General features: G+C 40.4%; 2 protein-coding genes across 8 annotated transcripts in view; one reads left to right on the top strand and one right to left on the bottom strand.

Moving 5' to 3' along the window:
* The window catches only part of LOC146469656 (uncharacterized), a 49,166-nt gene extending 34,388 nt beyond the window's left edge, over nt 1-14,778 (top strand). For 6 of the 7 annotated variants that reach the window (XM_085122966.1, XM_085122965.1, XM_085122964.1 and 3 more), the window contains 15 exons: nt 336-533; nt 1,105-1,198; nt 1,335-1,440; nt 1,631-1,722; nt 2,348-2,415; nt 2,546-2,651; nt 3,057-3,158; nt 3,294-3,450; nt 4,025-4,187; nt 7,370-10,479; nt 10,796-10,899; nt 11,297-11,413; nt 11,629-11,795; nt 12,226-12,352; nt 13,179-14,778. In XM_085122966.1, coding sequence (XP_084979092.1) covers nt 336-533; nt 1,105-1,198; nt 1,335-1,440; nt 1,631-1,722; nt 2,348-2,415; nt 2,546-2,651; nt 3,057-3,158; nt 3,294-3,450; nt 4,025-4,187; nt 7,370-10,479; nt 10,796-10,899; nt 11,297-11,413; nt 11,629-11,795; nt 12,226-12,352; nt 13,179-13,327 — 4,860 coding nt within the window. In that variant the 3' untranslated portion in view covers nt 13,328-14,778. Of the gene's footprint in view, nt 1-335; nt 534-1,104; nt 1,199-1,334; nt 1,441-1,630; nt 1,723-2,347; nt 2,416-2,545; nt 2,652-3,056; nt 3,159-3,293; nt 3,451-4,024; nt 4,188-7,369; nt 10,480-10,795; nt 10,900-11,296; nt 11,414-11,628; nt 11,810-12,225; nt 12,353-13,178 lie in introns of all 7 variants that reach the window. The other variant, XM_085122968.1, reaches the window with a different exon arrangement.
* A 434-nt stretch (nt 14,779-15,212) lies between these two features.
* Nucleotides 15,213-22,883, bottom strand: LOC146469657 (tubulin beta chain-like). Its single transcript, XM_085122971.1, has 8 exons — nt 22,739-22,883; nt 21,422-21,530; nt 20,420-20,530; nt 19,300-19,544; nt 18,561-18,773; nt 17,230-17,507; nt 16,664-16,880; nt 15,213-15,591 (listed from the first exon to the last, which is right to left on the bottom strand). The coding sequence occupies exons 1-8, from the start codon at nt 22,793-22,795 to the stop codon at nt 15,481-15,483; spliced, it is 1,341 nt and encodes a 446-aa protein (XP_084979097.1). The 5' UTR covers nt 22,796-22,883; the 3' UTR covers nt 15,213-15,480.
* Nucleotides 22,884-23,641: the final 758 nt, after the last annotated feature.

A 23,641-nucleotide genomic window follows, 5' to 3' on the forward strand; every position in this document is an offset into this window, starting at 1 on the left:
TAATATTAAGCGCAACAAACTTTTCTTCTTTTTATATTCACGCCCTTTCAAGTTTCCTTTTCGTTCCCTTTCTCGGCCTGCCTCGATGGCGTTTTGTCTGTCATCTTGTAGAAGGTGTTTAGACATCATGAAGAAAACTGTACTGGTTTTTCTTTAGCTAAAGGCTATCTTCAAACCTTTCAATCAAATTACAATTTCTAGCCAAGCATGGTCTTTCATGTGGATCCAGAGAAACGTCCTAAAACCATTTACCTTGTCTCCTGTCTGCTTGAATACGTAAAAGTATTTAAAGAGAAAATAGAAGTTGATCGCTCTACTTTAAAACCCACCCGCAGGTGAAAGTGATGCTTCGTATCGGTCCGTCATTTCCGGGAGAGACTGGGTCCTTCATGAAGGTAGATCAGAAGAGAAAACAGGTCACACTGTACGATCCCAGCACTGTGGGTCACGTGTCACAAACTCACAGAAAAATGGGCGTGGCTGCACCCAAGATGTTCGCGTTTGATTCTATATTTGAAACAGACTGTTCTCAGGTGAGTAAAGACAACTACCTTGTATGATGTATCATGAGGCTGTACCCTTTCAAATCTCTGATTCAAATTGATACCCTTAAGAATTTCAGACAGCCTTCCTGATTTTATTTCGAGATGCAAACTCATTGAAATAACATCTTTATACAGTGTAATAAAGTTTACCGCAGTAAGATACTTCTCACAAGATTTCACTTGCATGGCTATAGCACAAGAATTTAACCCAAAAAGTAAAAGTTAGAAAACCACCTTGTACAAAACAATAAACGATAGTAACATGACGTAATGCTCATACAATACGAGCTTTTATGAATGTTAGTACTTCAGAATGAAGTGAAAACCAACTTGTACAGCGTAATACATTTGTTGGAGTACATTTTATCCACTGGATAGATTTATCCGCTCTTTAACAACTGGGACCTGTACTACTTCTCAAAACAGTCCTCCATAACTTTCACTGATCTAAATGTTCACATACTCAAATGTTACTGAAGACATCTTATACCCCTAATACACTGTGCGTATTCGCGTCGTACATTTACTAAAAAGCGCGCATTTTCTTTCTTTTTCTTAGGTGGAAGTGTGTTCGGGATCACTAGTAGACGTTCTTCAATCAGTTGTGGGTGGATCAGAGGGCTGCCTGTTCTCATATGGATATGCTGGTTTAGGTATAATTGCTTTCAGCACATCAGTAAAGAAAGAACAAAAGAGCTTTTTCTGTTTGCCATTTTAACAAGTGCTTTGTCTGTGCTAAAAATAATTTCTTCTTTTTGTAATTATCTGCTTCTTTTTAACCTTTTTCAGGAAAGACCCACACTATGGTTGGCCGAGACGAGAAAGAACAAACTTTAGGACTGATTCCTTGTGCGCTGTCATGGCTGTTTAGACTGATCGCCGACCAGAAACAAAAGTAAGAGAAAAAAAGGATTCGATTATCCTTCCTTGGCATAAGTTCAGCTGTTCTGAGATCCTTTATAACCCACCAATAATGAATTGAATTCGTGGAACAGTACTCATAGGCAACCTCTCGGCATTTTCCATTAGTTTGCCTCTGTTGTTTTACAGCTTTGTATCTTTGTATCTTTGTTTGTTCATTTTAGAACTGGAACGAAATTTTCCGTTCGAGTGTCGGCAGTAGAGATCGTCGGGCGATCGGAAACCGTTCGGGATTTGCTAGCCGAACAAGCCACAGGTAACTGATGACTGTAGCATTCAGTTTTTACTTTTCGTTTATGAGATTGAGCCACTTAGTCAGCCGGTCAAAGTTTGCAGGAGATGGAAACTTAAAAGTTCTCGCCACACCCTAAGCTAACTGAGTTTGCAGATGCGATATAGCTACAAGCCTAAATATTATTGACATTTTTTGTAGTGAAATTTCTACTCACTAACTTTTCTTATCACTTCCCACAAATGAAACCGAATTATTCCGACACTTGTGGCCAATCATAACAGAAGGTAATATGAAAATTGACCATTCCAAATTTGATGCAAAAACTGGAAACCGGTGCCAAGCACGGGAAAGCATATCAGGAACCGTTTCTAACAGCGGAAAGACGCCCCAAGCTAAGTCACGATTTCGCTCTTAATTTCCTAAAAACAAATAGTATCCGTGATTGGTTACAGAGTGTTGAAAAAGAGCCAACTTTAACCACTGGATGAGCTCAGCAATACAAAACAAACACAAAATGTTTACTCAAAAGGTGATCGAAAACCGCTTGTAGTGAAGTTCTCAAGAGACACTGTCATGATTCTAAGTGAACAACATAGACAATGCAACTGCAAGTAGTTGATATATCATCTTTTTTATTGTTTTTTAGGATCAGAAAACGGCGTTGGTGATCCCAGCCCAAGCGTATTCCTCAAAGAGGATCGCAGCGGAGCTCACGTGAGTAGAAAAATTTGCGGTTATTGCCACGCTCAATTTATCAAATCTGTTGAGAGAGTGTGTAATGTGTGCCTTACAGTTTAGCAGTTGCGCATTTACGCTGTTGATCAAATTTCTTGTCACATTTTAGGAGATCAATCCCACGGAGCTTCGCGCCCCAACAGCCGAGAAGGCAGCGTACTATCTGGATGCAGCCTTAGCGTCGAGAACAAAACCGCTGACCGGCCAACTAGAGGGTATGCTATTCTATATTTCATATTTTGATCAATCCAACCTAAGTGTTAGCTAGCGCGAGCTATCAAGCAGAGTTCGGAGAGCACAACTTCTACATACATTCATGTAACGGTGTTTTCACAAACCAATTTATTTTTTAGATTGAAGTTCCCACAAATTCAGTCTCAAACTTTGCGTAATTCTTATGTGAACCGGCATTTTAATTTTCACGTGGAAAAGGATTCCCATGCGTATCTAAAAATAGACCGATCTGTGAAGATGGCGTAGAAAAGGGTTCGCGCGGGGGCTGTACGCTTCGAGTAATGGTCTCCCAGCAGAGTTCTTGTAAGTGGTTTTAAGTCAATTGTATAATATTTCGTTTACACTCACTTATTTCGAAAACTAACTTTTATTGCTTCATTCTACAGGAGAGAACTCAGATTGGGAAGAAAAAATGAACTCTCACATGTTCTTTACGGTGCATATTTATCAATACCGCGTGGAGAAAAACTCCAAGAACGCTGGAGGAGGTAAGAGCTTTCATCAAGCCAAGTAGAGTAGAATCGTTTTCATATGATGCACAAAGATGTTAAGTGTTGTTTAATCTCTTGAATGTTTCGTACGAAATTGCCATTTTAACGATTTTATTTTCGTTCTCTCCCCAGTCCACGGAGGTCGTTCTCGGTTGCATTTGATCGACCTTGGCAGCTGCGAAGGATATGCTGGGTCCAAGAAAGATGGCGGAGCGAGCAGCATGTCTCTGTCTGGACTTGGAAACGTGATCATTTCTCTTATAAATGGCGCCAAGCACGTGCCACACAGGTGCGTTCAGCCAACCAGCTTCAAGTTAATAGACCTTATTCGCTCTATATGCTAATTACCACTGCAAACCACCTGATATTCTCTGGAGAATCGACCCTTTGTCTATTTGGAAGTAAAGAATGCATTCCAGCGTAAATTTGACCAATTCTAAAAGAGACTACTCCCTAGAGTACTGTCACATGATCTGAAGAAAGTAGAGGATTGCGGATTACAAAATAAGTAATAGTTAGACTTTGCCAACAGGTAAGACCCGATGCAGCACAATCGCAGGCGTAAGAAACCATTGATTCAAACACTGAGAAATGTGAGCACAAGGACAACGATCAAACAGTTTCAAAGAGTTTTTAGCTTGAGTCTCTGTTAACTTTACTATTGAAAACCTGGGTAAAGATTTTCATGTTCTTGTACATACGTTTGCGTCACTAGTTAAAATCAGGCCTGAGGTGAAAATTTGCGAAAGTGTCAACGTCCTATTGATTGAATTCAAAAGCTTGTTGTTGTCAAAATACACCGGATTCAGCTTAGCTTCGGGAATCCTTTTTCACGTATTTGTTCTCCTTTTTGTCTTAAACAGGACAAGTAAAATAACGCGCATGCTCCAAGAATCTATCGGAAATACGTCATGTCGTACAACGATGATTGCGCATGTCTCACCCTCGCTTCCATTCTACACGGAAACTCTGGCGACTGTCCAATTAGCGAGCAGGCTTCACCGGCTGCGGAAACGAAAGGGAAAGGTGAGATTGAGATATGAAGTCTCTATACTAAGTGACTTGTGCTTCGTCGAATTTTGGTTCTGGAAATTTAGTAGTGATACAATATCTATGGTGGACTTAATTAATAATTTAAAACCATAAGGACTAAGCACTAAGCACTAAGGACACAAATGATATGGATCAGAGAATTAACTCTGCAGTGTTTGTTAAAGTGGTAAAGCCCACCCATGAATTTCTTTCTGAGCGTTCAATCCCAAGGAGGGAATTGGGAGACCACAAGAGAAAAAAAAAAATTTGACCTTGGTGGGAATCGAACCCACGGCCTCCGGAATTAGCCAGACGGGAGCAAGTCTGAATACATGCCTGTATATGTTGAGTTTAGTAGATATTAAAAATTATTGGACTCATTCATGGATCGGACAAGGGCCTTCACTGAGAGTTTCCTATATCATTTACTATCTTTTCAACAAATACTTTATTATATAGCGAACTGCGTCATGTATATATGTTATCATAAAACGACGAATTCTAACGTTCGACGACTCCAACCCGAGGGTGTCACGACCGTTTCCGAGCAATAATCGTGATTTTCTAAAGAAACGTCAATCAAGGATATTTGCGTTTTAATTTCGCATGTTTTGTCAGATTATTAATCTTACAAAGAGCCGCGATAACAAATACCTTTATAAATGTCGCGTTTTGCCGATAAAAGATTTGTCGTTTTATTTGCGTTTGTTGTTATTAATTAATATTTGTGGTGTCTTTGAAATCCGCCTTTCTATGTTGCAACAATGGCCCAGGTTATCAGATTATCAGCTTTCGAATATTTTGATTTCTATTACTTATTATATTTCCACGCATGATCTGATCTTTTCATTTGGCATACCTCCTCTCGGCTAAGCTGATTGGCCCAAAGGTTCCTTACGGACTTGCATCTCCGCGCGCAAACACCTGCCGCAAAATGGCCTCGTAAATCACTGTCATCTGTTTAAGTACATGCTACTGAGCTTATCTTTGAAAGAAGGTACGTAGCTTTTCCTTGAAGCGAAAGGTATTTGGTGAGTAGTGAGATTGTACTTTCTCCAACTTGTGTTTATCCGAGTTGTGTGCTTTAAGGTTCTGATAACAACTTTTCTGGCCAGTGGCTGCTTGCATACCAAACGCATTTTTCTGAAAATAGATCTAGACTCGTATACCATTTGGTCAAATATTTTACTTTAGCGGTAAACGAAGTTTATGTCGTCAACGCTGAACTCCCGCTTTGTTCGTAAAGATATCGTTCCATAAAATAAGTTATTTGGCTGTCTCGCTGACTGATACAAGCTCGTACATCCAATGATTGATTAAGATTTTCACCTTTTTAAGCTCTTACTTATAACGACTTAGTATATCAAATCTGATTTGATACCTGTAAAATGGGTACAAGGTGCGTGCCATTTCCAGTGCGAATTTCAAACATTGCGTTATCATTTATTGTTCTTGTTGATCTGTTTTACGGTCAACATATTTACCAAAGATCTGTGAACGAATTGTTACTAAAAGCCTTGCGCAAACATAGACAACCTTTCGTTGAGCGTCAAACTGTATAATTCTATGATTAAAAATGTATTCTATAAGTATCACCGTGTAAGAGCTCTACAATTAAAGAAACAAATTGTAAAAACTAATTAATTCTGGTTATCCATGTTGAGCACGAGGTCACTCGGCATGATACGGCAGAGTTTTCAAAACAATCAATAACCTTAAAATTGCTCGTGTTAACTTTTGAAATCAGCTTACGAAGCTGCGGTTAGTTTCCCTTAAATTGCTTGTAATTAGACAAGTCATCGTTTTTATTTCTTTTTACACCCTGGGTGGTGTGTGCTGGAGACGAGCCATGCTAACTTGAAAACTAACCGAACTCGTTCCATAGTCGTTTGACCGCAGTTCTGTTCTAACATGTTGTTAACACCGAACCGAGCGATTGTTTAGTACGCTATAAAGCTTAAAACGAAACTCAACTATTAACAAGTCTAGTGTACACAGCTTTTGAAGCAATAACTGAATGGTGGGCGAACAAATTAGTTTTTGTGTCTCAAAACTTATCTGTTCTCTGATAAGATATGGGGCATTGATGTAGCGAGTCTATTAGGTATCTCTGACTTCTGAAAGAGTTAAACACGAAATTTTCAAAGTTAGAAATTGTGAATATTTCGGCTTTGTAACTATACAAATCTTCGTTTTTCTTTCGTGAGCGTAGTAACAATTCAACATGCTTGAATTGCTAAATGGATTTTACGTTTACTAATTTGCGTGAAAAAACCTGATGTCCCGTTGCGCAAATTAAAAATGCGTTCCATAAACAATTGAACATTTGAGGAGAATGAAAATAAATTTGTCACTTGTTAAACTCTAAACTTAAACAAACCAGTTCTTTCAAACGCGCTAACGTAGTGGCCAAGTCTATATTTTTAGTGTCTAGCTTTTGTACCTAGGCTGTACTCTATTAAAAGACTTGTCCCTGGGGCGATACGGTTACTTATCTCCCCACGCAAGTTAGAGCCCCGTTGATTCTCACTCTGAAGGATTTTTCTTATCGTGCTGAGAAGATTTTAAGTTATAAAACATTTAACTATTCGGCGTTTGTTTTGAAGTATCTTTTGTAATGGAATGTTTACTTCGGGAAACAAAAATTGTCAATTCTGTGTTTTGTTGGTGTGCTATTAGCATGCGGGCGAAAAAGCATTAATTTGATAAGATCAAAACTAAAATACTTGGAATACTTCTTTCTAAAAAAGAGTAAAAAGTTGTCATGTATTTATATTAAACCACAACATTGAAGTTATATTCTCTGGCTAGCTGTTCTTCAAGTGGTTATTTAGAGTTATCATTATTTTCCTAAAAAGATTAAGCTATTAATCTTGAAACAAATTGAGGGTACTATCGTCGAAGACAGTGAACTGAAAAAGTTGTTTACAAACGCGAACTTCAGCCGAGCTTGATTAACTTTTAATTAAACAGAATTTTAGACCCTTCCCAGTCTAACCCAAAGAGGTCATATTCCTGGTAATCAATTTTCATGTGTCCCAAGCGTATTTAATTCTGTTCCTCACAAAGACAACTTTTAGGGTAAATATTTCTGTGATTCTTACGCCTTTGTTTTGGTTTGAGATCATAATCTTGAAGGTTATTAAGCAGTGCTTGGATTCGCTCATGTTTTACAGGGTTCAAGTACCAGTTCGTCCGGCGGCGAAAGTTCTTGTGACGAATCCCGAATCCGCAAGCCAAGACTTCGGACAGCCGAGCCCAGGCTTCGGACTACAGCGCTAAACGAAAAGCTCCGCGAAGACTGCCCGATCGGTGAGCCGGGAAGTTCCGACTACAACTCGAGCACTGGCGAAGAATCGTGCGATACTGTGATCTACGTAGGCCCTGACGGGGCCATAAGTGATCGTGAGCTCACAGATAACGAGGGCCCGCCAACGAGGCTCCCTATCAGGAAGTCGAGCGTGTCCGGCAGTACAAGTTCCCTTGTGAGGAAGCTTCAATCGATTGAAAACGAGGAAGCTGAGGACAACGAGAAGAGTGGAGAGTTAAAACGTGAAGTGGAAGGAAGCGAGGATAGGAAAGGCCTTGTCGAAGAAGAACTGCAACAAGAAATACCTTGCGAGCGAGAAGAAGGAGAGGGCAGCGAATGTTACACTGAAGAATCGTGTTACGAGACTGAAATCGAAATTGTACCGGAACAACGAGCAGAAGGTCGGAAAAGACTTCGTGACAAAAAGAACAGTTCGTTGAGTAGTTTGGAAAGCGCGCAAGAAGAAGCAAAGAGATCTAAAACGCAGCAAAGTGACTTTGAGAATCTCGAGGAGAAGGAACTCTATCAAACCACATCAACAGAGTTCAATACACTGATTATTCCATCAAGGCTTGGGCCTAACCTTGACGTTGATGAAACTATGAATTCTCGTAACACCACTGTGGTTATTCCCGTGCAGTCGTTCCCTGGCGAGGAAGCTAAACTGCGCGCACGCGTGATGAGTCCCGAGACGTCAAGTGAGTCATCAGATGCGGAAAGCATTGTGATGGCCAAGGCGCCGTCATTTTCTTTCCTAACTTGCGAAGCTGTGAATGAAATTCAAACGGACTCTACCTCAATGGAATCCCTTAACATGGAGCAGGACTTGCATGATTACGAGCTGTCACGCCATAGCGGTCACGCGGCTAGCTATCGCAATAGTAACACAACTGACTCAATGAATTCGCTCAACTCCGAGCGCGATTTCTGCGACTACGAAGTGTCACGCCACTATGAGAATAGAAAAACTCACGTTAACAATGAGATAACTGCTGAGCTGGTCAAAAACTGCCTACCACCCTCCCCGATTTCAGACACCAGCGAGGTTTGCTACGTTGTGGAAGAAACCCGAGAAACGAGTTCCGAAGATTTATCGTACGATGACACCGAGATCGCTTGGGGAAAGGAGCACGCAGACCATGCAATTATCGCAGAAGCTTTTAGCGAAGAAGAGCAAGAAAGTGAAGAAGATGATGATTCGACCCGGAATTTCACCGGAAATGAAACCGACGTTTTGTTCCCGGAACTGGAGGAGCACTTGCAGGATGTCAGCGCATGTGGTTCTCCTGAACGAGCAGTGGAGAAAATCATTAATCAGAAACCCGGCAATCGTCAAAACTCAGACGATAGCGCCACGGATTCCGACACGGATATGACACGTAGCTTCACGTTTGAAACGCCGCTGAAAACGTTTTATCGCCTCGTACCCTCGCCCCAGTCTTCGTCAACCGAGGATGAACTTGAGGAAATTCATGTGTCGAAATCGTTCCATAGCAGTAAAACTTTGTCTCCTATACCCGAGTTCCCGTCTGTCGAGTCAAACCTGAATCAAACGTCCACAGATTCACGGAACGGCGTGAAGAACCGCGCCAGCTGCAGCTACAGCATCGTCAGCGTTGAAATTGATGATGGAAATACAACTGTTCGCATTGAAGGAGACAAGGAGAACATTCCAGTGGAAAGCATCCCCGACTCCAGCACTAAGGGAGATTTACGTTCCCTTCTTCAAAAATTCGTCGCCGAGCAACTGAGAGAGTGCGAAGGCGAGAAGTTCTCATCGCGGTACGTTCGGCCGTCCGCTCGGCATCCCGAGAATCGCCGACCACGTCCGAAGCCGAACCGACGCATTGTTCCTTTGGCTTCGTGCGATACGTCAAATAACGATACTCTGTTACCGCCTCTTGTGCCACAGAAACGCACGTGTACAGAGACTGCGAGGCTCATCTCCAGTCCTAAATTGCGGTATAGAGGCGAGAGGGACTATGACAGTGATAGTGCGCCTTGCATGTACAAAACACAAGATGGAGACGAGTCGAGCGACAGTTCCAGGACAGCCAAAACGGAACCTTGGAGCACGCCGTGCCGAAGCGTCGTCGCGCCGTGTTTTGATTCTACGCCGAGGCTTTCCTCGTTCTCGGTTGGTAATATGAAAACCAGCGTGACATTTCTCGGAAGTGAGGATGAAAATAACAATTTCCGTAGCGCCAGTAGTCTAGAAAGACCTTGTACTATAGAGAGTGATGAGAGGCTGGATAATTTAACCAATGTTGGCGTGTCAGAAAGGTTGGCTCGCAAAGAAAGCGAGAGCAGAGCGCATTATATCAAGGCAGAAAGTCCATCAAAACGAAGCGATCGCACATCAGTGAGTTCTGTGTCCAGTTTTGTGAAGTTAACCTACTGTGGTTCAGAACTTCCAGATACAGAATTCGCGGAAAAACCTGATAAACTATCGAAGCAAGACAAACCGTGTAATAGAACTTTGTCAACGATTCCTTCTGCGGCCATTTCTGTTTCCGTGGAAAGACCGATCATTCATCGCATTCCACTTATGCCCGAGACGCCGTACGCTCCGCAAGAAGAATTCATCGCACGCTTCCACGATCGTTGCGCGCCACCGCGGATAATTTACCGATTGTCCGGCGAATTTGTAGCGACGATTCCTTCTGATTCTCCTCCGAACTCACAGGAGTCAGAAGACGCAGTCGCTGCCAAGGGAAGCGGCAACCGACAGTACCGTCTATCTGGGGAGTTTGTAGCAACGTTTACAACAGCTGCTGACACGCAAAACGCGTCGACGCTGGCGCTGATGTCATCAAGCACTAAAGACAGCAGTGCAAAAACTGAAAGTACAGAGGTGGTCTGGGTACAGCATGAGCCTGTGGTATCAGTTGAAGAGGTGACAGCGGATGAGATGTCCAGGCCGGCGACTCCTGTTCCACCAAGAAATGGAAAGTTTGGAAAATTCAAATTTTTCGGGTGAGTGGACAAGCGTATAGTAGTTTCACTGTTTAAACGTCAAATAATTCAAATACTCTCACATTCTGAAACTCAAAAAAATTTTCATGAGTCATTCCGGGAAGTTATTAGAGGTAATCTCTTAGGGTCGGATATTAAAACGAAATTTAGATCGAGTTCGACAAAGCTCCTGTTTTCTCCACCTTAAAATCCACCTTTAAATAGATAAATAGATCTATCGATTGTATTAAGCCATGGTCTGAGTTAGATTTCTATCATCTCATATCCAATGCGCGCTCGTGGAATAATTGTTAATTATTTATTTTCTCATGTTTAGGCGAGACCGCAGTAGCTACAGCAGCGGTCATGCAAGCGACAGTAGCATTCCAGACTCCCCAGGCTTCCGCGGTCGAAGTCGATCTTTGAAGAGAGCGAAGTCCAGTGAGTATATAGTCCTTGCTAAGATCTCCTTACTCCTTCTGAACGCGTTTTATGATTTCGCCAGAGTCCTCTTCGCCCTCTAGGTGCAATTTGAAAACTAGATAAAATTGCTAATTGTAATGGTATTGGAAAAGTACAGAACAACTCCGGGAATTACTACTGAAGAGCCTTCGTTTCAATGATAACGTTTCTAATGTTTGATGCACAGACTCGAAGCTTAAAATCACATTAGAAAAACTTTACTACTGACAACGGACTCTAGGAATGAACAATCCCCCCCCCTCTTTCCCGGCTTCCACCCCCCCCCCCCCCCAGAAATTTCCAAGGCATCCCACACGAAATATATTTTTTTCGTTTTTCTAAGTTCACGTCTTTTTCTCCTTCCTGCTCTCTCTAGTGTCTTCACGATCGGACGCGGCCAGCAGCAGTGGCTATGAGAGCATGCGCAACGATGCAAGTCACGCCTCAAGTGATAGCTGCAGTGAGAAAGGATTCAGCCGAGGAAAACGAAAAGGTAAGAAAACACAAATGTATTTCTGGAGTTTTTGGAATGATATCCTCGCATCATCTTGGTATCGCGCAGTTTCATATTTTTGCCACATTCGACAAATAAGCCAGCACATTCCAAGCAGTTATGCATCTTAGCTTACGATCTTGTCCTTAGAGCCTTCGTTACTCTTGTCCAGCGGAACTAGATTGCTTAGCTTATCAAAGGTCCTTCTATTTTAGGCTCCTACGGCAGGAGCCGATCTATGTCCCCAGGTTCTGGCTCCAGGATTAGGAAGTATTCGCCCAAGCGCTGGTTCTCGAGGAAGTCCCTGGAACCAGTTCAAATCAAAGTTTATGAGGTGGATGACATGGAGAGAGTTCGGAAAGCTATGGACCCAAACACTCAGGTAAAAAAAAAATTGTCACCTTTCATTTTAGTTCCAGTTTTCTTTGATAAATTATTTGTTTCCTTTAATCTATCTGTCCATCCAACAGAGCAACGTTTCTTCGTCTTCTTATACGTCTCGCAGTTTGGCTGTATGAATACAGACACAACCTAACATTTTTCAAGTTTCAATCCATACCGACCTACTCTGTCTCTGGCTAGAGGTATTAATCGACAGTTTTATTGCACTGGGGTGATAATTTGTGACAAACTTGACAATTATTTCTTTGTTTCTGCTGACAGACAAACATTTTTGGATTTTGAAATGACAGCAAATTTGCGTGATACTTCCCCTTTAATAAACGATATCAAAGTTTCTCCCTTCTAACATGATATTTCCAAGTTAATTCTCCTGGCTCATTATTTCTTTTTATATCTTAACTTTCCATCAGTGGCAAGATTCTGAAGATCGAAGGTCGCGGATTGCGTCACTTCGTCAGAGACAACGCAATTTGAAAGACGAGTTTACAGAGGCCAAAATGAGACTACTGGATGAAAATCAAAGATGGAGTTATGGACGTAAGTGGCTAGTTCTTCCTCTAAGCGTGGTTCCCACTTGTGTGATAAGCACAAGCTTAAGCACAAGCATAAGCTTGCGACGTTCCCACATGTGAAACAAGCACAAGAAAATAAGGCATACGCAAGCACAGTAACGTTGGAGGAGATCTCGAAACTGATTCAAGATGGCGGACGAAGAACTTGTACTTGTGCTTACCGCACGCCGGTTCCCATTTTTGAAATAAGCACAAGCGTGAGATAAGCACAAGCACAAGGAATGGAAAAAGTTTCTTTTTCTTGCGCTTATGCTTATGCTTAACTCGCGCTTATTTCATGCCGTTCCCACTCGATTTTTCTTATGCTTATGCTTGTACTTATCTCACAAGTGGGAACCAGGCTTTTTAGAAGAGAGATAGATCGAAGAGAGATGATCAGCTAGGCGATATGTACGTCCAAATCTAAAAACTCGAATACTCCAAGTTCGATTTAGTTCTGGGTTTAAGGAAATTGCTTGAAAATCACCTTTGCTGTCTAAATAATATAAACATCATGAACTAAAGGTGTTGATAAAATAATCAGATCTTGGAACAAGAATGTGAAATGACGACAACGGCGAGGTCTCGCGCGTTTAGAGGCATTTTCTAAAATAAACAAAAAGAAGATATTCTGAAAACTCGCGCGTACACTTGTCATACTCTGCAGATTGGCTGAGTCAATGGTTATTGCTGCACTTAATAACGTTGAACTGGTTTTTGTCCCTCCGGTTCTTACGTTTACTATAATTTATTTTGTTCCGTGGCGGATAAAATTGTGATTGACGTTTTGTTTTCGTTGTTTATATTTGCAGTGAGAGCCGAAAAAGAGCTTAGTGCTGAAGACCCGAGATTCATAAATGCGCTAGAAGAAGACAACAAAACTCTGGAGCAGCGTATAACAGCCTGCAAGTCTAACATCATGATGGTCACGTCATTTGGTGCGAAGACGACGCAAGTCTAAAATACTTGAGCTAATAGATTAGAGCTATTTTCAATTGAGTGCCGTAAAACCAAAACCAAATTGCTGTGACCAATCACAGCAGACGTAGATATTGCAAATGAACTAATCAGAACTCGAAGTAATGTAACTGGCGCCAAGCGCGGGAAAAGGAGAGCGGCAAGTCACGATTGTTTTTTTTGCTTCTGATTGGTTGAAAAAGTGGCGCCAATTTTGTTAACCAATCACAGAGCGCCGTAAAGCAAAACCAAAGCAATTGACACTCAATTGAAATCGCTCTAACGTCTTTACGTCGACGTGTAAAGGCATGCTGTAGTAACGTCATCATGTAAAGTAATTTAAGTCGACTGCTCGTTAAGAAATGAATCCATTTATTTTTGAAGAAAACTTGTTTCGCTGTTTAAATAGCTCCGTGTTCGCCAGAATTATCAGCGTTAGAATTGCCACAGATGCAGTTAGCTTTGTACCTAAAAATTTTATTTTTGAAAGAGAGGTTTTCATGTTCGAAAAAACTAACTTATTTTTTATTCATTTATAAGCTATATTACAGTATTTATATCCCAGACATAAGAATATTTTCTAAAAGTTCGGTAAAGTTGTTACCGTCTTTTGTTATACTAGGTAAACGTATATTCCAATACAATTTTATTTTTAAGACGACAACCGCGGATCATTGGCTCGAGAAAGGCGTCCTATTTTCAAGCAACAAGATTCATCTCTTCTCATTTTGAAATTACTAGCGTGTTTTCCAATGTATATATGTAGTTTTGTTTGAATTGAATGTAATGTTTTTGTCGTAGATTTATAAGGGTTTAATTCTATCAGAATGCATTGCACGTCGAGCTCATGCATACCTCCGAAATTTTCCTCTCTTAATGACGGAAAAAAAGTATTTATTGGTCGACTTTAATGGCCTTTCATTTTCATTAGTTCCTTATATTCTGGCCTGCTAGTAGATACGTATCAAATTCGTTGATCATAACAATCACAAGCGGTGCAATGCATGCCTGTTGAGTGGCAATCCTTAACTGAAAGACATTTAGCAGTAGTTAAAAAAAGTGAGATCGAAGTGGAACGAAATACATCTGACGTCTTGATCGATCTTTTCGCGTGTTTACAACTCTGAGTGAAACTTGTAAAAAGTCAACGCAATAAGGACTTTGATTGTACGAATTGCAGTTTCGTTGTAAAATACTTGAAATTTCCAACAGCTATTTGCACAGGGGCCAAAGTTTCACTGTTCGGAGATATTGTGAAAATAGGCTATGTTAACTGCAATGTACCCCTTTTTAGCATCACTTGAGGTAAAAGAAAAACTGTCTTTTTCTCGAGTTTGATATTCCTCAGCTTGAATTTCAGCAACTTTTGTTCCTAACTATATCTTTCCATCTTTCAGAGTTTATAAAGTTTATATAGTTTTGAAATGCAAATAAAATTGAACAGGAGAAATCGTCTTCTAATACATGTCTTTTAATCTTGCCTCAAGTACCCTGCTCACAGAGGTTTAATCTTTTAATTTTCTTTCTTCATTCTCCTCGAACAAGATTTAGCAGCGAAGCCGCGATAACGGTTTATTTCTCGTCTCTTCTCGACTCAATTTCGTTTAAGGATAAGGAAGAAAGGAAACCTCGGAAGGAATACCTCAAGAGCACTTATATACGGTCCTGTCATCAAGTCCCTTCCGCACTGACACATTTCCAAAGCCTCCCCTCTCATTTTGGTCAAAATTGCCGTAACAAATAGTTGCGTTCAAATTCTTCGACGCGTCGTGTCCCATTGCTCACACTAAAAGAATAGAAAATTATGGAAGGAAGGACTGAACAGGAAGAAATGCCACAATATGATCGCCGGAAGTGATCGGGTGACAAAGGACAAATGTTTCTGTATATTTAAGTGACGTTTATTGGTCTTTTTGATTTCAAATGCTTATCAGTCATTTAAGCACTACAATGAAAAAGAAACCATAAAAAAATTAACAATGCTGTATCATATGAAAAATAATGTACTTTTACGATTTATAAATCGAAAGCTAATTATAATTCAACGAAGCCAAGAAACTGTGCGTCAGAAGTTAACCGTCGCTCCCCTCTGGACTTCTGAGGTTATGCAAGTCATTGTATAATCATGATATTCAGCCTGATAAATTTAATCGATATCTAATCGGCTTCTTCCTCGCCTTCGTCCTCTTCCTCGTATTCTCCTTCCTCGGCCGTTGCATCCTGGTACTGTTGGTACTCTGACACCAGGTCATTCATGTTCGATTCGGCCTAAAAGCAAAAAGTGAAATCCGGGTCAAGCTTGTTACGGCGAGAAGAAGGTTACGTTTCGATGACGGAGTGAGGTAAGTATCGAATCGAAGAGACATGATGAGACCATGCATGTAAAACGTTTAATCCACACGTGAGTTATTTTACATATTCAGTAGTTATATGAACTCTTAGGTGTTGGGCGCATGGAATTCCCTGGTGACATTCCACACATTCTACAATAAGATAGTGTAAAGGTTAGCGGGTTGCCTTTCTATCGGAAGATTAATCATAGTCAAAAGCCCATAGTTTTTCCATGCTGGTGTCATCGTGTCATTGAGCTCCCAATGTGACGAAAATTTACTTCACATTGGCTTGCTTTGCAGTGAGCCCAGATATTTTGGAAAACTGATTAACACCAATCCAGGACCGAGGTTTTCATGTAACCCAGTGAAAATGCGTTTAAAAGCTAATTTAAAACCAAAGCTATAGAAAACTCTAAGTTGAAACTGAGGGGCAAAAATCTTTGGAAACATTATTATTGATAAGTAATCAACGTTCACACTAACCCTGGGTTATCTAATCGGGCTTTAAACAACTGGGCCCAGATAGTACCTTGGAACCTCCAGCGAATTTCGACGGAAATCATTGGGATATCCCTGCGATTTACTAGCTTCCATCCAGGAATCGGGAGACATATAATACCACTAGTTGCTTCACGTTATAGAACCTCGTCTATGTTAGGCAGTTGTGCGTGAATTAACGTTTTGCTTTATGAGAAACGGATCCTAAACCTGCCGCGTCTCTAGGCCTCATAGGGCTTACTGAATGAAATGAGTTTCATTTCGGAAGCCTGGGGACGAACTTCTTGTTCGTGTCTCGGTTGTTCAAAGAGCGGATAACTCTATCCAGTGGATAGGTTGCTAATCCAGCGGTTAAAATGTACTCCAACCAGTACATTTTATTCGCTGGATAAAGTTATTCGCTCTTTGAACAACTTGGACATGGGGCCAGCTCAACCGGTGACGTCATTTTTGACTGCGCCCCGAGGAAGACTGGAGACGAGGTTTACCCTAAACCAGATGATAATTACCTCAGTAAACTCCATTTCGTCCATCCCCTCCCCTGTGTACCAGTGCAAGAACGCCTTGCGCCTAAACATGGCGGTGAATTGCTCGCCAATTCTCTTAAACAGCTCTTGAATGGCAGTGCTGTTCCCTATGAACGTTGAAGACATCTTGAGCCCGCGGGGAGGAATGTCGCAAACAGCGGTCTTGACGTTGTTTGGAATCCACTCGACAAAGTAGGTACTAAACATGGAAATCAAAAACATGTTAATAAATTAATAATTAATATATAATCATCTCAGTAATAAGTGAAAGGTAAATGGCTCCCATTTTAGTGTTTTTTTGTTTGCTTTCAAATTCAGGCCCATCTTTCCTGGTTCAAATTAAAATATTCTTTTGATTTTTGAACTTACGAACGAGGTAAGAAGGGCTAATTTGAACACAAATAAAAAGAATATTAAAATGGTAGCCAGTTTGGGATAAGGCCCTGAAGAAGGATAAGAAATCTCGTTCAGGTGAACTGCGTCGACCTGTTGCGAGGATAGGTCCGAAACTGTTAAACAGTTTTGACATTATGAAAAAACGCACGAACCTGTTTTTATTTTGAACGTTCAACATTTGTTCATCCACCTCTTTCATGGACATCTTTCCACGGAATACCGCTGCCACAGTAAGATAACGGCCGTGCCTTGGATCACAGGCAGCCATCATGTTCTTTGCATCAAACATCTGCTGAGTGAGTTCTGGTACTGTTAACGCGCGATAGTTCTGCGATCCACGGCTGGTCAGCGGTGCAAACCCAGGCATGAAGAAATGGAGGCGGGGGAATGGGACCATATTTACGGCAAGCTTCCTCAGGTCAGCGTTGAGCTGAAATTTTGTGTAAGGGTTTCAAAACTTCAATTTTTTAAATAATGACTACCATGCTTCTTATCAAGTAAATTTCAACGGTGAAGCTGATGTCAGTGTGTGGTGAAACCTTCGCGTTATTTCATCCGCCTATACAGTATACATGTAAAAGGTTTCGTTTAAATTTAAGGACGGTGCCTACTAATACCGAAGTATTTTTGCGTGGTTTATGACTATGCAAAAAGCTGATCTTAGCAAGGGCTATTGGAATCCAAAAAGAAAATTGAGGGTAACTACGCATTTTTTAGAGATAATTAAGCAATAATAATTCTAAAAAGCTGTAAAATACAAAGCAATATATGGCATTTTTTCCCAAATTGAAGCTTTATTATCTCTGAAAAATGCACGGTTACCCCCAGTTTTCTTTTTGGATACCAATAGGACTTACTAAGTTCTGCTTTCTCCGTATAGTTTTAAACCGCGCAAAAATATCCCTGTATTAGTAGGCACCACACAGAGGAAACCAGAGTATCTCGAGATGCACAGAACGTATGCGCAGTAACAGAAGTAAGCACCGTCCTTAGTTGAATGAGAAAGCGGATCATACATTATAAGATCAGAAATAAGATTTTACAAGGTAAAAATGTTTTTCGGTTTAACGTGGCATAATTCATATTAGGAGCCTTCAGATCGGAGTATACGATAACGAGATTGTGTACGAGTACAACTTTCAATTTCAAAACAGTCACGTCCCCAAAACTCTTACTCCTTCCCGTTGTTTACCAGCAGCAGGAGCCCAGCAGATAAGGAGACCCAAGAAACAAGTTTGGTGACAAGTCGTACTCGTACTCAATCTCGTACTCGTAAGACAAATCTGAAGGTTCCTATTTACGAAGGACTTTGGACGACTACAGTTGAACGTCTGGTAAAACATGTACCCCTCGAATAGAGTTTGCTGACCGACAGTAGAAAGTAGCCGTTTTATATGAATTTCAATAAGGGGATTGAGGTGTGTAGATATCAGATTGGGACCAGAGAACAAGATGGCCGTTGTAATGACTACCGCTGACTTACCTGACCGGGAAAGCGCAGGCACGTAGTCACGCCACTCATTGTGGCAGACACTAGATGATTCAAGTCCCCGTATGTCGGGTTGGATAACCTGAGTGTTCTGAAGCAGATGTCATACAGAGCCTCGTTGTCAATACAATACGTTTCATCGGTGTTTTCAACGAGTTGATGAACTGATAAAGTAGCGTTGTATGGCTCGACAACTGTGTCAGAAACCTAGAAAATACATAAAAAAGAAACAGTTGCTCTTTTTTTGTACGAAAACGATACGATGCGCAAACTGTTATTGTAGGGCATTAAGGGACGATTGCTTTCTTACAAATAGGAAACTGTAGTGAAATCCCAAACTCCAGCCTTCTATGATATTACTTTCCCGCATTCTCTTTACTGACACACTGTGGGACACATGGGACGTTCTATGGAGGACGCAAACACACAAGACGAATTTTCCTTTTCTTTCTAACCTTAAGTGCGGTCTCCAAGAATTCAACTCCAGGAAATTTCACCTACATTTGACGTTTAAAACGAGATGGAATAATCGCGACGACGTTTGAAAAAACGCGAATTCATTTTAATAGTGACGTTTTCGCTGCCTTCGCCCGGCATCGTTCCTATCCGGTTCCTTATTTTCAAGGTCAAATCCCTTCGGTAGCTTATCATTTGTACTGAGTAGATAAATGTCAGATGCTATTGATATTGGACCGTATTCCTGTGAAGATCGTATTACACTTTACAGCCCTACCTTTGGCGAGGGAACCACGCTGAAAGAGTTCATGATTCTATCAGGGTACTCCTCCCGTATTTTGGAAATGAGCAGTGTGCCCATACCCGACCCAGTCCCCCCTCCTAATGAGTGAGTCAACTGAAAACCCTGAATGCAGTCGCAGTTTTCAGTCTCCTTTCGGACCACGTCCAGAACTGAGTCCACCAGCTCGGCACCCTCAGTGTAATGACCCTTGGCCCAGTTATTTCCCGCGCCGCTTTGACCTGAGGAAGAATGGAGAAGAGTGTGAAATTGGAAGTATGCCTGATTGACCCTTAGCCGCCGTCAAACGTACGCCCAGTATTTAATTCTTTGCGGAATACCTTGCCGCCATCTTGGATTATGACGCGAAGAAGACTAGCGTCAGCTCTTTATGTTTGCAAATCCAATATGGCGGACTGATGCGCGAACGACCGTCAGTGGAGCACTCGGCCATAAAAAGGAAAACTGAATAACTTTTGATTTTATGTCAAATATCACAAGTATGAAAATTCATTAATGTTGAATCGATATTATTGTCTGAGAGGTGGAAAGCGGAAGTTAGCTTTTATGATTGATTTAAGAGTTAAAAAATCGACATATTTGGCTCAGTATAATATTCTGTTTGCTCAGTGTACAATGTTGCATAATTTCAACATACGATGGAAAAAAAAACAAATACCAAACAAACAAATAAAATGGAAAGCAAACATAACAACACTCCTTGAGGTCACAGTTTCTTTTGAGCTCACCGCACTCAAATCTGATGACGCCCTGTCTGAAAACTAAAAATCCCTGAGAGTATTTTTGCGCCCTCAGACGGATAAATATACTTACACGGGAATTAAAAAACGCCCATCAACGCCAGCGCCTGATTGATCTAGCTTATGAAACAAAGAAGCTTTGTGCATTCACTATAAATATATAATTATAGAAAGAATAGATGACAGTCACCTAACTCTTAATTAAACTCATTTTTCGAGTTTTTCTCGAAAAAAGAATTACCCTGTTCAAGAAAATTGAAGAAAAAAATTCAATCTTGTCGCTTAATGGTCTAAATGAAAGATAAGATATCTGAACTGTACAATATAGTTCTCAGAACTAGAGACACTCGCCTTACCAAACACAAAATTGTCGGGGCGAAACAATTGCCCGTATGTCCCAGAACGAACAGAATCCATAGTACCAGGCTCCAAGTCCACGAGCACTGCTCTGGGAACATATTTTCCTCCTGGGAACGCAATAAAACTAGATATCAGACCGGCTTAGTGCACCTGCTACTAATGAAAAAGTACTTTTTCAGTAACCAGCCAAAATAACCATTTATCTCTATTTCATCAACCAATAGTATTCGAGATGGAATTTTATTGATAGACTAAACTCACTGCTAAATGCAGCATCTGACAGCGGCGACTCTATCACAAAATTGTGAAAGAAATTCCCTGAGATTGTCAGTTTTTTCCGAGGCATTTAAATTCAATTGCTAGGAATCGTTTCATAGTACAAAGTTATTTTTCAGTTTGACAACAAAGGAAGTGGCCTGGAGTAACTTTTTAATAATCAAAGCCTAAAGGCAAAGTAAATAAGTTTGTGATGTCTGTTCCAAGCCTTTCACAAATAATAATTTTATCCAAAAGTTAAAATCCGTTGACGATCGAGCCGGTCGACCATCATAGTGAAAAAAAAAAGAAAAGGAAGAAAAGAAAAGGTACCGTGGACACAATAATTTATAGCATTTCAAGAGAGCAGAATTTAAAGTTATCTCGCCTACTGTGAAATGATTAAAATGGCTTTTTATAGGACCGTGAAAAACGACTTTGATGGATTGAAGCGGAACAAATATTTCTTGCGCTTTCAGTATAATGTCCATTTTCGCTACGCGATCGGCGCCACATTTTCAGTTTCAAGTATTCGTAACGTCAATACGAAAAGCACTTCACACAGCTTTTATTTAAATGGACACGCTTGCAGATTTAATCGACGAATTCTCAATCAAAAGTGAGGCTGAACTGATAGGTCAAAACTCAAAGTAATTTGAAACAATAATTTTGGCACAAATTTTACACTAAAGGTTTCTTAACTGAAACCTTTAGAGATAGCATATTTTTTCTATTATTCATACCTGTGGCCTCATTGTAATAAACGTCGATTTTATCAAGCTGTACTTGTGAGTCCCCGTTGTAGGATCCTGTGGGATCGATGCCGTGTTCATCAGAAATCACTTCCCAAAACTGAGAATAAAACAAGCAAATTTTAGAAAACGAGCACACTAAAACAATTCCTTGGAAAGTTTATTTGTTTCTGTAGAAATTCCTGCGCGCCGCTGAAACCGTCAATAGATTTCATTGAATATAAAATCTGATAAATTGCAAGAATCATTCGGTACAGTGAAATTCCGATATAATTTCAGTTTATCCACGATTATCATACCTAGTAAAGTCAGCTTCGCGAAATAAATTAAGTACACATGTCACTCAAATTAAAATGGCTTGTCTCTGTCGCGGCCTTTATTAAGTCGTCTTCATTAAATTCATAAAACCGCTTTTCTCTGTTTACGATATCTTTAAAACAAAATTTCTTTTCGAAACAGGGATTGAAGGGATTTTCCTTGGAGTGAACCATTTTTGCTCGAAACAAAAGCGAGGAATATTTATTATTTTGTTTTGTGAAACTGACTATTATCTTGTTTGCAAACGTTCTTAAGATCAGACTGTTCACATTTTTCCAAATTGCCATGTAAACATTGTCAAAGTGATGTACTAAACCAAGAAACAAAAAGTATTTTTTTAAGTTGTATTTTTTATGGAAATAAAAAGGAGCACTTTAGCAAAAGCACTTGGAATACTGTAGAAAAATCGTTTGCAAAAAACAGAAAATAATCCAAATAAAGGTTACAGCTGTGATTCAAATAAAGGAGCTACGAGAAATATTTAAATATATGGGTGTGACCGAAAAGCCAAAAAATTAAGCTAATCGGAAACAAAAATGGTTGCGAGAAATATAACATTGCTACAGCAGTAAAGACCGAATGTCTCTTCGATTTTGAACAACCTATGCTTCAAACGATCTAACTTTTTGGACTGAAGTTTCCAAATGAAAAGCCATAAAAATGCAAATTCGTCAAACGGCAAAGCCATCAAAATGCGAACCTATTAAAATAAGGGGTGATATTATACAAGAAAGCATTTTAGCACAGTTTCATACACAAAATATTGAAAGGCTAAAATTTACATCACAAAATATCAATAGAATTCTCTGTGATGATAATCAAGAACAAAACATGAATGGAACGATAAACAGCTGTGAAATACAAGGCCGTACAAAGCATCTTCATAAAAATGAAACTGCATGAATCTTATACATAATACACTCAGTCAGGAACATTTTTCTTTCGAAAAGGTTAATTCACCACAAAAGGCAGCAAGAAAGACAATTTTACCTTGGCTCCGATCTGATTTCCACATTGGCCGGCTTGAAGGTGAACTATTTCTCTCATATCGACTGAGCGGTCTGTACACTGTTATCTCACGCGACGATGTGTTCGAGGCGATGTCAGACTCTTAGTGAAGGCGTTGTCGACAAAAATATCACTTTTTGTGTTACTTGGCCGTGGCCAGGTGCATGTTGTTATGAAATGAGAGAGTACCTTTTATTGATAAGATGTCGCGATAACCGCAGGCTTGTATACCATGGAATAAATTACCATATCTATTCTAATCGGGAAATATCGTCCCTTGAATAAAGCGAGCGAAACACGGGTCGCGACTCCCGTCGCGGGAGGCAATTTGCTCGCGCGCGCGTTTTGCTCGCCCTACCATAAGGGACTCGTACTCGGGGTGTATATTAAAAGGAGCGCTCACCATTTGTTACAACTACTTTGCGAGACAGTTGAGAAAGAAAACCAACGTTCCTTCCTGTTTGCGTACAATCTTCAAGGTTTAAATAGAAGAAAAGACCCTTGCAATTATTTCAATACGCAAGTTAAGCAGTTTCGAAAAGAAAGCCTGAAAAAAATTCACGCTTTTACGTCCTTCGAACCCATGACCTCTGCGATGACGGTGCAGTGAGCTTTCAAACCAACTGGGATCGAGCTGGTCATGTTGTGTTTTCGTAATATAACCACGAAGGATGAATAAATGAATATGAATAAATGAAACATATTTTGAACTGCGGATGAAAGATTAAATAGAAGAAAGATCCTCAATAAAATAGAAGAAAGACCCTCGAAGGCATCTCCTCTTCATTGCTAGGTCATATAATCAGACACAAAGGAATCCAGTTTCTTTCCATTGGATGTTTTATTCAGTGAGGTTAAACGTCCTCACTTGACAACAAAGGCTGT

The sequence above is a fragment of the Pavona decussata genome, unplaced genomic scaffold, assembly GCF_977016875.1.
Source record: "Pavona decussata unplaced genomic scaffold, jaPavDecu1.1 SCAFFOLD_120, whole genome shotgun sequence".
In the NCBI taxonomy this organism is placed as follows: Eukaryota; Metazoa; Cnidaria; class Anthozoa; order Scleractinia; family Agariciidae; genus Pavona; species Pavona decussata.